Source organism: Solanum tuberosum, unplaced genomic scaffold (genome assembly GCF_000226075.1).
Source record: "Solanum tuberosum cultivar DM 1-3 516 R44 unplaced genomic scaffold, SolTub_3.0 scf00306, whole genome shotgun sequence".
NCBI classification, from domain to species: domain Eukaryota; kingdom Viridiplantae; phylum Streptophyta; class Magnoliopsida; order Solanales; family Solanaceae; genus Solanum; species Solanum tuberosum.
In genome coordinates, this window is record NW_006239228.1 from 606,663 (window position 1) to 622,648 (window position 15,986).

Here is a 15,986-nt window from a genome sequence, read left to right on the forward strand (position 1 = left end):
CAGACACAGGTATTCAGGATCATCAACAGGAGCTTCGTTGATACATCCGAGAGTTCGAGTTAGCTATGGTGAGCCTCCTTATTTTTCGGAGGATTTTATTTACTTTTCAGTTTAGTTAGGATGTCGTGGGTCTTGTCCTGACTTCCATCGTTATCAGTTAGAGGCTTCATAGATAGTCAGTATAGTTGAGAAGTCTGTATTATTCATTTATTTTATTAAATGTTTTAAAGACTTAAGTTACCCATTTTGGGGCGAGTTAAATATATTATATTGTTAAGATTTTTCTTTGGATTTAAAATTTGTATTTAAGTTTTATGAACTCTTATTTCAGTTTTAAGCTTTTGCATGCTTAAGTTAGTCTTCCGCTTGTAGTCAGCCGGATGAGGGTTCGCTTGGAGACCAGCAATGGTCTTCGAGTGCCGGCCACGTCTAGGGTGTAGACTCGGGTCGTGACAGTTGGCTCATATATGCGAAAATATGATTGAAAAAAATGGTCAGACTATACGTAGTGCTTCCTAAACTCATTACGTCTTATATAATTTTTTTTGAGAAAAAAAATTCCAGGTGCCCCTAAATCGTCAGATCCATAGGCTAATACACATGAAAAATGACGAAAGTCGCGTACTTCTTAAAACTTGGCTCATAAATGTGAAAATTGTGTGAAAAACGGTCGGACTATACATAATGCTTCCCCAACTCATTACAGAGGTCCTTATATAGTTTTTTCAGGAAAATTTTCGGGTATCCCAAAGGCACCAGATCCATGGGATAACATTAGCCCGCGAAAAATGACAAAAGTTGGGTAATTCTTAAAAAATGGATCGTAAATGTAAAAATATGCGTGATAAAAATGGCCGAATTATACGTAATGCCTCCCTAACTCATTACGGGGTCTTCATATGGTTTTTTTAGAAAAAAATCTCGGGTGCTCCAAAGGCGCCAGATTATGGGTTAATACACACGAAAAATGACAAAAGTCGGGTTATTCCTAAAAGTTGATTTGTAAATGTGAAATAATGTGTATAAAATGGCAGGACCATACGTAAAGCTTCCCCAACTAATTACAGAGTTCATATAGTTTTTTATGAAAAAAATATTCGGTGCCCCAAAGGCGCCAGATCTGTGTGCTAATACACATGAAAAACGGTGAAAGTCTAATAATTTCCAGAAGTTGGATTGTAAATGCGAAAATATGCATGAAAAAATGGTGGACAATATGTAATGCTTCACCAACACATTACAAAGGTCCTCATATAGTTTTTTCAGGAAAAAAAAATTTGGGTGCCCCAAACGCGCTTGATCCATGGGCTAATACACACGAAAAACGGCTAAGTTGGTTAATTCCTAAAAGTTAGCTCGTAAATGCAAAAATAAGCGTGAAAAAAATGGCGTGACTATACATAATGCTTCCCCAACTCATTATGGAGGTCCTCATATAGTTTTTTCAGAATAAATTTTCTGGTGCACCAAAGGTGTAAGATCCATAGGCTAATACACACGAAAAATGATGAAAGTCGGGTAATTACTAAAAGTTGGCTCGTAAATGCGAAAATATGTGTGAAAAAAAGTATATATTGGATTATCATATGGTATATATACTATAATACAATTCACATAAATTATCTTCCAAATACGAAGATTTGTTTTTTCGTAAGCGTATATAGCCGCCCCTATACTGTCCTACAACAGGAAGTATGTCAATTGTAATGTCCTTGATTACTTAGAGGAGACAAATTTAAAAGTATATATTGGATTATCATACGGTAAAACGTCAATATTTATAATGGTAGGGTTGATAGAGTTGTTGCAAGGACAAAGTTATAGAACATTATTAGTGGTCCTTTTGTAAGAATTTGTATACTACTAATTACATCATGTTAGCTAGGCTTTATAGTTTGACACACAAAAAACTTTAATTAATCACTGCACCTAAAACACTCATCCAAATATTCCTAATAGTAGAATTTTAAAGAGAAAAAGGCCTTGAAAGATAGAATATGTAGTAGAGTAATAATTTAATTTTGTATGCGTTCAAAAGTCCAATTGTTGTTTGTAGGATTTTCAACTTATTCTCAGTACTGCATTGAGATTGCTATAGCTAGCTCCAACACTTATATGAAACTGCAGAATATTGTGGACGTTGTATTACAGATTTACCTTATTAATTACTCTCATAGTTAGAGGTGAAGTCAGAATTTTAACTTTATGAATTCTGAATTTTCTAAAGATAATTTCAAAAAATTGACTTCTATCAAATCCTCTCTTCTAAATAAATTTCCCCTGCTAACAAGGATTTACTAATTTGAGGGGGGGCTAGGAGGTTGATGCCAAAACCGATGATTGACAAGTATTTATTGGTGGAGCATATGTATATGTACAAAAATTATAATAATACAAAGTAAATAGTACTATTAAATTTTGAGTGAAGTAAAATATAAATATCAGGCACTAAATTCCAAGTTGGAATAGACAAATTAAATTAATATGAATTGTGATATATAACAAGTGGATATGGTTGACACAAAATATAGGCGATTGACGCATAAGACCCACAACGGGAAAATAAACAACACATTACACATGCCTAAATACCTCTTCTGCTAAAAATATGTCTAAAATGGATGTTTCCGACAAAATTGGATACAAGTCAAAGTTTGTATGCTAAAAATATCTTTGGACTATCTAAGAAAATTTAAATGTGTTTCTTATTCATTTATTTGACTAAAAGTATTCCTCAATCCATTTTTTTTGGTTCACTTTTACTCTTAAAACTTATATTCTTTTTAATTATTATTATTATTATTATTATTATTATTATTTATTATTATATAATATCTTCCTATTGAATAAAATTAAATCTCCAATCGAATAGATATTAAGCATTTACGGGTTCAATCATTGAGTTCTATTATTTTGTAATAAAATACAAATGATAAAATTTGCAACTTCTTTAGACCACCAGTAGCAGAACATAGAAATTGCACCCAATGGGAAAATATAAGGCTTTAGGGTGTGTTTGGTATGAAAGGACAATGTTTTCTGTGTAAAATGTTTTCTAACTTATTTTTTCATGTTTGGTTGGTGAGTAGAAAATATTTTATGAAAAATATTTTTTAATGTTTGGCTAGTGAATGAAAAATATTTTCCAAAAAAATATCTTTTATTTTTTGTTTGAGAGTAGAAAAATACTATTTTAAGAGAATATTCTGACCTGTGGCATAAAAAATAAAATTTTAAATTATTTTTCAAAAATATTTTAAAAATAATTGGCGGGGGATTGGCGATTCGGGGATGGCTGAGTAGGGGTAGGGGGTAGGGGGTAGAGATGGTGTAAAAAGTGAAAATTTTAAATTTTAAATATTTTTCAAAAATAATTTTTTTCAACGAGGGTGTCAGGAATAGGGGACTGGGGGGTGACATAAAAATGAAAATTTTAAAAATTTGAAATATTTTGCAAAAATAATTTTAATTTTTTTTGGGGTGGCCTGGGTGGGGGTGTCGGGGGAGGGGGGAATTTTTTTTGACGGGGTAGCTTGGGTGGGGTGGAAGGGGGTGAGGGTAGTGGCGAAGCAAGAAATTTTATAAAGGGTGTCTAAGAATTACATTAATTAAAAAAATGACGAATGGGTGTACTGAAAATTTTAAAATCAAACTACGTAATATTAATAATTAAATTTCTTTTATGAACAAATGTACAAAAAAATTTAAAGTTAAACTACATAATATTTAATGTGTATATTTAGTTCAATACAACGTGATCGGACAGAAGAAAAAAAAGAGAGAAAATAAGAGAAATTTCAACTTAGGATGACGTTATTTTTACGCTTCAAAAGACGAGGACAGTAACAACGAGACATGTAAAATAAAGAGTACAATCAAACAAGTTTTTTTAAAAAGAATTCTATATGAAGCCTTTTTTTCTTTTAGTTGTTTTATATAAAATTTTAGGGTTGTTTATGAACTTAAATTAAATAAAAAAATAAGTTTTATTTAAAATTTTAATTAAAATAAAAAAGTCAAAGTTAAATCAATTAAAATTCTGTTTGGCTGTTAAATTTTTAATTTTTTTCTTAAATTTTTAAGTTGTATCTAATTAAGGATTATTTTATCAAATAATATTAATTTTGAATTATTTCTAATAATAGATTTATTAACTATTATTTAGGTTTAGAAAGCAACTAAAAAATTTAAAATATAAAAAATGGCATAAAGGACAAATATTGTTGGTGAGAATCGAACTTGCGCTCCCCGCTCCCCCTGCCCGTTACTTTTTCATCCCCTAGAATCACTGAGGTACACATGCTTGATGGGCTTAGCGTGTCCAAAATATATTAAGTAGTCATTTAGGGTACTATTTTACTTATATATACGGTATAATTTTCTGACGAATCGGACACCCTGACACCACTGTAGCTCCGCTCCTGGGTGGGGGGTCGCGTAAAAAATGAGATTTTTTTCAAAAAAAAAATTCTACAAGGGTGGCCGAGGGAAGGGGCGTAAAGAATGATTTTTTTTTTAAAAAATAGAGATATTTTTTCAAAACAATTTTTTTGTAGAGGAAGAGAGCAGGGGGTTAGGTGAGGTAAAAAAAATCTAAAAATTTGAAATATCTTTCACAAATAATTTTTAATTTTTCACAAATAAGTTTTGTTTGTCCGACAAGGTGTTGAAAGACTTGAAAAATGACTTCTCCACCTGATCTCAAACAGTGACCTCTTAGTCGGTGTCGGTAAAATAACTGGAGACTCAAATGTGATAGATCTCCACCCATTTCAATCCAAGGCAAAATTAAATATTTACTAGTGATACCATACTAAATCCCAAGAATGATTGTTGAAGAAATTAGAACTATATCGTGTCACGATGTTAAATAAGACGCTTCTTAGAAGGCAATTCAAGTTTTACTTTTATTTTGTTGCTTTCAATAATTGTGTAAGGTTCCACTAGTCTTATGAGTTATGACACTCGAATATAGGGGTGTACATAGTCGGGTTGGTTCGAGTTTTTCAAATATCAAACCAAACCATTTGTGTTGGATTTTTAAATTTATAAACCAAACCAAACCAATAAAAGTCGGGTTTTTCAACCTCGGGTTTTTTTGGATTTTTCGGTTTTTCGGGTTGTTTTGGGTTTTTCCGGTAAAGTATTCATACCAACATATAATTTACTTGTTACTTCAAATATTTCTTTAGTCCTACCAAAATACAACTATCTAAGATGTTTCTTAAAAATATAACACTATATGATATGATTAATGACACTAAAATATCCAACAAAAATAATAATAATGAAATCGCGTAAAACAAATATTGCAAATTAACAAGTCATAATGAAAATGATCATAATTTAAAAGTACTAAATCATGCTAAAATTAAGTTTAATAAGTATTAGTTACATGACTAAATATTAAAGGAAATTAAAATTAGATTATGTATTTTAATTGTCTAAATCAATGTAAAACTAAAGAACAAATATTCAATATTATTGTCATTCTTAGTGTTGAATTGATTTTGATTTAAGCTTTATTATAATTACCAACATATGTGGATTATAATATTTATTGGCCCATTCACAATTCTAAGTTTCAAACTTGAAATAATATATTAAAAGATAAAAACTATGAAAAAGTATAAGAAATATTTAAAAATTATATCAAAGTAAATATTTTTATGTATAAAATAAAATTTTAAAATTATATATATAATGTCGGGTTGGTTTGGTCTCGGATTGGTTTTTTTTAGTTAAAACCAAACCAACCCAAATATAGTCGGGTTTTTTTTTTTCAAAACCAAACCAAGTCAAACCAAACCACTAGTCAGGTTTTTTTTTTTGGGTTAACTCGATTTGTGATTTGATTCGATTTTGATTCGATTTTGTACACCCCTACAGTCGAATATAGTGAACCCATTCTTTAACTTTAATGCTTAAAAATTACAACAAGAAAGAGAAAATACAATTTAAAATTGACATGACCCAATAAAATTATATTAAATAAAATATAAATATAAATAAAATAAATTATGGGTCCACTATTCTTTAATGCTCGTCACATCCAAAAGGGAAAACAAATTCCGACATCTTTCTCCTTCAACTTAGAACATTTTTCTTCTTTCTTTTTCCTTTTAAATTGAATTTTTTTAAAAATATACTATATTCATCCACTTTTAACTATTATAGTTTCGTTTTTAGAATAAAACTTTAAAAAATTTTACTAACATTTTATGATGTATTTTTTCATTATATTAATATGTAAAAAATTGTAATTTATAGTACTTCTCGTATATTTTTTGAATATCTACATTTTTTAAAATTATTGAACTAATGTAATCTAATTTAATTTTAAAATTTAGTCAAATTGACTTTCGAAAAACGCAACATGACAAATAAAAGTGGATGGAGGGAGTATCTCTCAAAATATTAGGAATTGGTAAAAAATTTCCTTGATGAAATTATTTTTGTCAAAAAATTTGATGAAATTATTTTCAATATAACATTCGCAAAAAGAATAAAGTAAAATAAATAAAAGTAAAACTTACTCTATAAAATTTTGCAATTTCTGAAAGGTTTATTAGGGTCGAGCTGTAGTCTACAGATGTTTATACAATACAAGTCTTAGTTTAAGTATTTAAAAAAAATGATAATAATTTCAAATTTGAATATTTAAATAAAAATTGACATGAAAGGAGTGGATATTCAAATTTGATAAAAAAAATAAATTAATATTTAAAATCTAATTAAGGAAAAGTAAAGAATTTTTTTTTGAAGGAAAAATATTTGTAGCTATCATGAACTATGACAGAGGATAGAAAAAAAAAGATAATCAAACCCTTATTAGAAAAATTTACCTTCTAAACTGAAAATTCTATCTAAATCAAAACTATATTTGTCAGTATTAGAAATTGGTAAATTTTTCCTAATGTCAGAAATATTCACAACTTAATTATATGTTTATATGAAGATTTTATCGGAAAATATTCAAAAAAAACCAGAGATTTAATGTACAAATTTAAAATCCTAAAAAAATAATTAATTTGATATTTAAAAACTCAAACCAAATCAATTCATGTACAACCATACAATTTATAATTTATGACTGACAGTAAAATTATATTTTGATAGACTTCTCTATATTTTGTTATATATTCTACGATGTGATGACTTTTGTTGGTCTATTTGAATCAAAATTAATAAAAAAATTTGGTCATTTCCAATTTCATTCTTGAAACTTTCAAGAGTCTCCTCATGTTTACATTTTATATTTCTGTTTGATCTATTTAAGTTTTTAGATATATGTGCTCTAAATTAAGTATTTTTTATTCGATCCGTTTATATCCGACTCGACCCGTTTATTTGTGGATATTATTTGCGTGATTAGTTTTTTTTTAACCCCCTTGATGAAAATCTCGCCTCCATCACTGGCGAAATAGTGTTTTAGTGGGTCATAGGACGTATATTTTAGAATTAGTTATTTATCTCTTAGCATATATATTTGGGCATGTTGTTTTTGTTATTTGAATAACTTCAGTTCAAAAAATAAAAGAAGAAGTAGCACAATTTCTCTTTAATATTCTCTGCACTTTCCTTGTTTCTCAGATTTTTGTGTCTTTCCTCTGTTCTCAGCCCAACAATTCTTGGTATTAGAGCACATGTCAACTAACGACAGTTCATTGAGTGTGGCACAACCACTTATTCATGTCTTCAAGAGAGAAAGCTACGAATTTTGGAGTATACATATGAAAACTATACTCAAGTCTCAAGATAACACCAAATTTTACACTAAAATAGTGTCACCATTATTTTAGTATAAATGAACTCCAATCTATTACACTAATTTTTACACTAAAAAAATATGTTTTTTTAAAAATATTTTTTCTCTATTTAATATTATATTATTATTTTTTATTTTATTATATTTTCTTATTTCATAAAACAAATTTATCTCTTACAAGGCTAGTTCTGGCATGAGCCTTATACATAAAATTTAACATCGTCAGAGCTCCATCTAAATATTTTCTTTTTGGATTCACACTCAATTTTGTTGTTCTTTTGAAAATTCTCCTCAATTTGTTTGCCCTTTTAGGTTTTGGCTCTCCAGACTCATTTATATGTACAAAAATTGACATCACTTAAAAATAAAATAATGTAAATATTTTTTTTGTTTAAAAAAGAATGATCTAGTTTGACTAGACACTAATTTTTTTAAAAAAAAACTTTACAATATGATGGCCATAAATTAAAATTATGTCAAATGTACCAAAATGCTCTTTAATATTATGGCCTTAAACATGTCATGTTGAAAATTGAAATTAAAATGTGGCCAAAAACAAAAAAAAAACATTATTTTAAATAGATTAATAAAAATTAGATTATTTTTAAAAAAATAAATAAAATATTAATTTTTGTAAAAGATCAATCTGAATCAGTCACAAAACTCCAAGCTCAAACAGACAAATTGAATTAATTGATTTATGATAATTAATCGATATGATTGGCACAAAATCTTGCATATATATGCGATTTGACACATAAGGCCCACGGCCGCAAAATACACATGCCTAAATACCTCCTCCTCTGGTAAAATGTCAATGTCTATAATGGTAGGGTTGATGGCATGAAAAAAGGTATCAAACAAGTTACTATTAATACATAGAGCTAATGCAAATATTATTTTTTGTTAATAAACCTAGCAAATGATTCCTTAATGTATTATTCCCTCCATTTAAAAAAAATGATCTGATTTAATTTAACATGAAATTAAAAAAAAAATAGAAATAATTTTTTAATCTTGTGGTCTTAAATTAAAGTATGCCAAAATGTCTTTTAGAGCCTGTTTGACATTACTGGAGGCCAAAAACACTTATTTTCAGAAAAAAAACATTTTTGTTGAAAAATTAAGTGTTTGGCAAATCAGTAAAATTGTTTTAAATGGAAGAAGAAACAATTTTTCTGTCGTTGGAAAAAAGCTAAAATCTATGCTTTTAAAAAAATTTAGAAGCAGAAACAAAAATATATTTTTCTCGAGACAATAATATCCTTCTCATATATACATATTTACCAATATACTTCTTATTAATTAATTATCATATTTCATAGCAGGTATGGTTAAATTAGAATTTTATTCTTTGTATAATGAATTTTACGTTTATATATTATATATTATATATTATTTTACACATTATTTTGTAGAATTAGCAAAAAGGTAACAACAATATTTTTACAAGATTAGAAAAAAAAATTAACAATTAAAGATTTCAACCTCCCCAAAAAGGTATAATATTGATTAAAAATTTAAACATGTAAATTTTAATTTTTTTAAAAAAAAATTGTCAAACACAATTTGCTTATGAAAATCACTTTTCATATAAATTAGCCAAATACAAATTGTGTTTTTTCAAAAACACTTTTCTAAACAGTCATTTTAAAAAAGTGCTTCTAAAATAAAGTTGTTCTTAGAGGCAATGCCAAACAAACTCTTAATCTGATGGCCTAAAATATGTCATGTGGAATGCTGAAATGAAAATGTTATCAAAAAAGAAAAAAAATCATTATTTTAAAAACAAACTAAAAAGAAAAGTAAATCATTTTTTTAAAATGGAAGGAGTATTATTTCTGCTCCTTTTATGTGAGTGGCTCCTTATCCTTCTAATTTTCAGGTGTGCTGAATTTAGCTGTGGGAAAAATTTCTGATATTTATATTATTGAATGACCAATATACCCCTATTGCTATCAGGTAAGCATGTTGACAAGCATATTGACGATGATATGTGTGGTTATTCTCACTTTTATATATACCCTTTGCAATATAATATCAATCAGCAGAGTATATACTGAATAATAATTTCTAGAGATGGCTGCTAATAGTTATTCACTACTTCAAGTGGTCACCAAATGCTCTTTGCAGAAGCCTTCACGTCCAACCAAACTTGAGCACTCCAGGAATCCACTCTCATCTACTTTCAAGGTAACGTAACTCACCGTAACAAAAGAGATATTTAATAGATTTTTTTTTTAAGTGACAATACTTATTATTATAAAAATATTTAATAGTAATTGAGTTAATATAAATGAATAACATAGAGTGATGGTTATGAGAAATGTCAAAAGAATATGAAAAATTGATCGAATCTAATCAAATCGAATCAATTTATGTTTTTTTTCAATAAGATCATGAATTTTTATTCAAGTGTATAACCGTCTCAACAATTGGGATGACCTTTTTAATTTATGAAAAAAACCAAAAAATTCCCGAACCGAATAACCTTACGTACATAAATATATTTATATATTAACAATATGTTAAATTTAATATATATAAATATATTTTATAAAATATTTTTCAAATATAATTTAATATAACCTAGGTTCTAGATCTCTGGTTACTAGATGACTATGAGTGTTTGCTCTTTAATTAGTCGTTACTATAATAGACACTCTATCTAAAATTGCTCTTTAATTAGTCGTTACTGTAATGGACACTCTATCAAAAAGTAAAACTTATGCAAACACTCATATTAAATGTTTAAGATCAAACAGTATGGCAACGAAATTTTACATTCTTGTTTCCTTGGTGAAGAATTAAAGTGCGTTTTCAAGAACATATTTGCGGAAGAAATATTTTAATAGTAGTATATTTTGAGGTGATATAACCGAAAATTAACCGAACCATACCGATACCGAAGAGAAACCGATATGAATGGGATGGTTTTAAAAAATCTAATTTTGATTATACATTATAAAATATCCAAAAAATTGGAATGATATAATTTTAAAAAAATAACCGACAGAACTGTCCCATTGACATCCCTAATGGTTATGGTTAAATATAATATAATGATAATTATATTATTATACTAAATAATTATCACAAATCCTTTATTTGTTGCAGTGACTATCATCTTTTACTGCAGCATTCTATTAATTTGTGCAATTAGCTAATTAGGGATCATTAATTATTATTGTTATCAAATTAAACATCTACATTGTTAAAGAAAAAGTTGCATGATTTTGACTTGAACAGCCAATATTACTGAGGGAGTTGGACCATTTTCCAAATATTTCATTAGACGTTCCAAAAGCTATCAAAGACGCTTCGTTCAATTTATTGGAAGCTTTTGTTGACTTTATATGTGAATTCGTTGACCAACCATTGCTTCCATCTAAGGTAATTTTCAATGCTGAACTCTAAATCCTAAATCCTTCTTTTTACATACGTACATGCTCTTTAACATCAAATATATTTATTTTAATTTTTGATAGAGTAATTTTGCACCGGTGGAAGAGATGATAGAAGGTACAACAGTAGGAATAGTTGAAGGGAAAATTCCAGATGATTTTCCAGAGGGTGTTTACGTAAGAAACGGTACATTGGATTTTTTTCTACGTACGTTGAAACGAAATAAATACGTAGTCCTATTGTATCGCGGGCGGGCTTAATATATAGGTATATATATTATTATTGCAGGGCCAAATCCTCTATTTGGAGGACTGAAATCGACGAGATCTATATTTGGTGAATCGAGCCATATGTGGATTGAGGGTGAAGGAATGGTTCATGCTCTCTACTTAAACAAAGAGAATGGCGGAAAATGGAAGGCGTTGTACAAGAACAAACATGTCCAGACAGATAGCTATAATATGGAAAAGGATCGAAAGAAACCAGGTTTTCTTCCTGCTATTCAAGGCGATTCTAACGCTATACTCCTCTCCTACCTTCTAAATTTGGTATGTATATATTAATACCTACGTCTATATAGTCAATTGGAGAAGTCGGATTAATTAACATTCATAAATTTCAAATCGTGGATCCATTTGTAATAATAATTTGCAGTTGAGGTTTGGTGTGACAGACAAAAGTCTGAGCAACAGTAATGTGTTTGAACATGGAAACAAATACTACTCAATTGCTGAGAACCATATGCCTCAAGAGATCGACATACATTCCCTACAAACTAAGGGAAATTGGAACATTTTAAGTGGATCTTGGAATAGACCCTTCACAAGCCACCCAAAGGTACGAATAATTGTAGTAATAAATTTTATCTTAAAAAATAGTATAGACTATAGTAGTACATAGTAGTACGAGATCTTTTATCTTTATTTGAGGAGAAAAGTATTAAAAACACCTCTGAACTTGGCGTAAATTATTAGTTTTATCTCTAAACTATTGATAGTTTTAAAAATACCTCTCTACTTGACTAACTAAACTTGGATATATATATATCCCCAGTACATCACTGATCTGCCACATGATATAACAAGTGATCTCAAATTCTTGTGGAAGCATGTGACTCTTAATAAAAAGCCGAGAAAAGTGTTGAAAACACCCCTAAATTTAGCGAGAATTTAGGAGTGTATTTTACTCATGTTGCATGATCGGGGGTTTATTTAAGTTCAGTTAGTCAAGTAAAAGTGTGTTTTTAAAGCTATCAATAATTTGGAGATGACACTAATAGTTTGGGTGAAGTTTAAAGGTATTTTCAATACTTCTCTTATTTAATTCGTATACAACATACACGCAGAAAGCACCCGGGACGGGAGAACTAGTTATAATTGGTATTGATGGAAAAAAGCCTTATATGGAACTTGGTGTGATTTCAGGTACCACATTATTTCCTTCCCTATATAGTATGTTTATCTTTAATCGGACGTTACTCAATTTACTTATTATTTTTATTTTTTCACGATGTTACTCAATTTATTACCAATCTTTCAGCCGATGGGAAAAAAATGGTTCACAAAGCGGATCTCATGTTCGATAGATGTACCGTTTGCCATGAAATAGGAGTTACACAAAGGTATAGTATATTATTTCCTATTTTAAACTACTTGTATGATAGATAGTATACGTAAATTTTTACTAATTGGTCCTACATAAACTTGTAGATACAATGTGATCATGAATTTCCCGCTAATAGTTGACATAAGTCAACTTGTTCTTGGAGGCCAGTGAGTATATATATTAATTTTCCCTTTTTCATCTAAACCAAGTATATGTATATTTTTTAATTATATATGATAAATATATTGTGATTATGTAGGTTAATGAAGTTTGAAAAAGATGGATATGCAAGAATTGGGATAATGCCACGCTATGGTGATGCCAATTCCATCAAATGGTTTGAGGTCAACCCTTGTAGTGTATTTCACATCATTAATTGCTTCGAACTTAATGATGAGGTACGTACGCACGTATATACATATATATGTCATCTTGAAGTGTGTAACCGTTTTATATTGAGTTTTTCTTTATTAAATAAAACTGAAATACTGATTATAACTAATGATTAGTAAATGTTGTTTAATTTGCAAAGGTGGTGGTGAGAGCATGTGAAGCTCGTCAATCAGTTATACCAGGACCTAGTTCTAGCATCAACCATTTTGACAAGTTCTCCAAATGGTTGAAAAGGGAAACAAGTTCCACAAATGGCGACTCTCATGAGTTCACAAAAGAATCAACTTTTTCTCGTGTTTGCGAATGGAGATTAAACATGAAAACTGGACAAGTTAAAGAGAAGAAGAATATATTTGGAGATGAGTTTGTAATGGAATTCCCTTTCATCAATGAAAATATCTCAGGATTTAGAAATAAATTTGCTTATCTACAAGTTGTTGAGTCCACAGAGGTGTCTGGCTCAGGTAAACGTACTATATATGTACAAACTAAATAATTAATACATCTTGTGATTTACTCATTAATTATATACTAAATTATTTTAACAGGATTCTCTAAATTTGGTGGGCTAATCAAGGTTCATTATGAAGAAAAGAAAACCTTTAATATGGTATGTATACGATAGTATACCCTATACATTTCCCCTCAAAAAAGGGATTAATACTTCATGATATAGTACTAATTAATCTTAATGTGAAATGAAATATATAGGATGAAGAAGATGAATTGATTAAAGCAGAATATCACATGTTCCCAAAGAACACATTTTGTTCAGGAGCTTCATTTGTTCCAAAACTTGGAGGCATCGATGAAGACGATGGTTGGATAATTACATTTACGCATAACGAAAATGAGAATATTTCTCAAGTAAGTAAAAATACAATTAATATAGCGCGCATCAAAATTATATATCATATTTGAACTCATTAAATTTAAATCTTCGGTAATTACTTCTAATTTAATTTCTTGCAGGTTTGTATAATTGATGCAAAGAAATTTACGGAAGAGCCAGTTGCTATTATAACTTTATCGAGTAGGGTGCCATACGGATTTCATGGAGCTTTCATGCCATTAACGTCTTAAAAGTATACTATGTGATTAGGAATTTTAATATAAGCAATTAAAATTATGTATAAAGTGGCCGTCTGATGCACTAAAGCTCCCGATATGCATAGGGTCCGAGGAAGGATCCCGACCATAAGGGTCTATTATACGCAGTCTTGCCTTGCATTTCTGCAAGATGCTATTGTTAAGGCTTGAACCGATGAGCTCCTGACCACATGTCAATAAGTTGGGGGATTTTAGCTTAAAAGTTTAATCTTATATATGTTCTATGTTTATTTAATTACCTTGCATTCAATACTCTCATGTCCTAATTTATGTTATAGTGTGTGAATTGAATTTTCTGTTCAAACACACTATTAAAATTATCAAATTTGGATTTCGGAAAGCAAAAAAAATAAAATAACACATAAATAATTAGGAAAGGAGGAGTATGCTAAGTCTTATGTTTCTTCTTCAAATATTTTATTTATTTGTTATAGAGTTTTTTTTTCCTTCAAATTTATACCACTAGACAGAGTCTAGCTCAATAGAAATAAGTACAAGCAAGAGGGGCTAGGCCTTACCTTGTCAATCCTATGAGGTAACGAACCTCTATTAATTAACAAGCATGAAGAAAATAAGAGCTAGAGAGAACTAAATATTCTATGATCATCACAAAATTCGTAATACACTCTATGATGATATTACAAATGAGAATGCTTAATTAAATAATACACAAATATAAAAATCCAAGAAGAAAGTTGAGCTATCAACCTCAAACTTACTTTTATCAAATGTTATAGAGTTGTTCTTTGTCTTCATCTTCTTGTCCTTTATCATTCGTAAACATGGAGAGGACAAAAAAAATTGGGTCTTAGCTTACAACTGAACCCTACACTCCAGTCCCATACAAAAGTTCGAAATATCGTTTCCATATTATAATCATTGTCATAATTAGGCTGTGTATTAGTTGGTTCGGTTTAGTTTTGAAGTTTATCAATTAGATTTATTGGTTATTAGTTTATATGCTAAATCGTTAAAGAATCGTTAAGATATTGACTTATCGCTTATTGATTGTTAATCGATTTGGTTATCTGTTTAACTATTATGATTTGACACAAAGAAAATCATTGAAAATAACTTAGAAACAATGTGACAAACCAAATGAACTAGGGGTGTACATGGCCGGGTTGGTTTGGATTTTTCAACTATCAAACCAAACCATTTGTGTCGGATTTTAGAATTTATAAACCAAACCAAACCAATAAAACTCGGGTTTTTCGGATTTTTGGGTTTTTTCGGTAAAGTATTCATACAAACATATAATTTACTTGTATTTCAAATATTTCTTTAGTCCTACCAAAATACAACTATCTAAGGTGTTTCTTAAGAAAATAACACAAAATATGATATGATTAATGACACTAAAATATCCAACAAAAAAATTCTAATGAAATCGCGTAAAACAAATATTTCAAATTAATAAGTAATAATAACAAAGATCATAATTTAAAAGTACTAAATCATGCTAAAATAAGTTTAATAGTATTAGTTACATGACTAAATATTAAAGGAAATTAAAATTAGATTATGTATTTTAATCGTCTAAACCTATGTTAAACTAAAGAATAAATATTCAATATTATTGTCATTCTTAGTGTTGAATTGATTTTCTTTTTGCATTAGTATTAATTTGATTTTGATTTAAGTTTTATTGTAATTACCAACATCTATGGACTATAATCTTTATTGGACCATTCAGAATTCTAAC

General features: G+C 28.9%; 1 protein-coding gene across 3 annotated transcripts; it reads left to right on the top strand.

Annotated features, from left to right (window-relative positions):
- The first annotated feature begins 9,821 nt into the window (after nt 1–9,821).
- Nucleotides 9,822–14,572, top strand: LOC102600865 (carotenoid 9,10(9',10')-cleavage dioxygenase 1-like). 3 transcript variants are annotated; one of them, XM_015314545.1, is made up of 13 exons: nt 9,822–9,961; nt 11,018–11,161; nt 11,257–11,380; nt 11,462–11,721; nt 11,828–12,010; nt 12,519–12,597; nt 12,713–12,794; nt 12,883–12,945; nt 13,038–13,176; nt 13,311–13,635; nt 13,720–13,781; nt 13,883–14,038; nt 14,144–14,572. In XM_015314545.1, exons 1-13 carry the CDS (start codon nt 9,848–9,850, stop codon nt 14,252–14,254), a joined length of 1,842 nt encoding a protein of 613 aa, XP_015170031.1. In that variant the 5' UTR covers nt 9,822–9,847; the 3' UTR covers nt 14,255–14,572. The 3 variants fall into 3 exon arrangements, with proteins under 3 accessions (XP_015170031.1, XP_006359777.1, XP_015170032.1); XM_006359715.2 differs by having other exon boundaries at nt 11,257–11,359; XM_015314546.1 differs by lacking the exon at nt 14,144–14,572 and having other exon boundaries at nt 13,720–13,779; nt 13,877–13,951.
- The last annotated feature ends 1,414 nt before the right edge of the window (nt 14,573–15,986 follow it).

Bases quoted from the DNA above. Each gene is read 5' to 3' on its own strand.
- LOC102600865 (XM_015314545.1), top strand. From the start codon at position 9,848: ATGGCTGCTAATAGTTATTCACTACTTCAAGTGGTCACCAAATGCTCT. The intron at 12,598-12,712 runs GTACCACATTAT...CCAATCTTTCAG, and splicing joins GGAACTTGGTGTGATTTCAG to CCGATGGGAAAAAAATGGTT. The intron at 14,039-14,143 runs GTAAGTAAAAAT...AATTTCTTGCAG, and splicing joins AAAATGAGAATATTTCTCAA to GTTTGTATAATTGATGCAAA.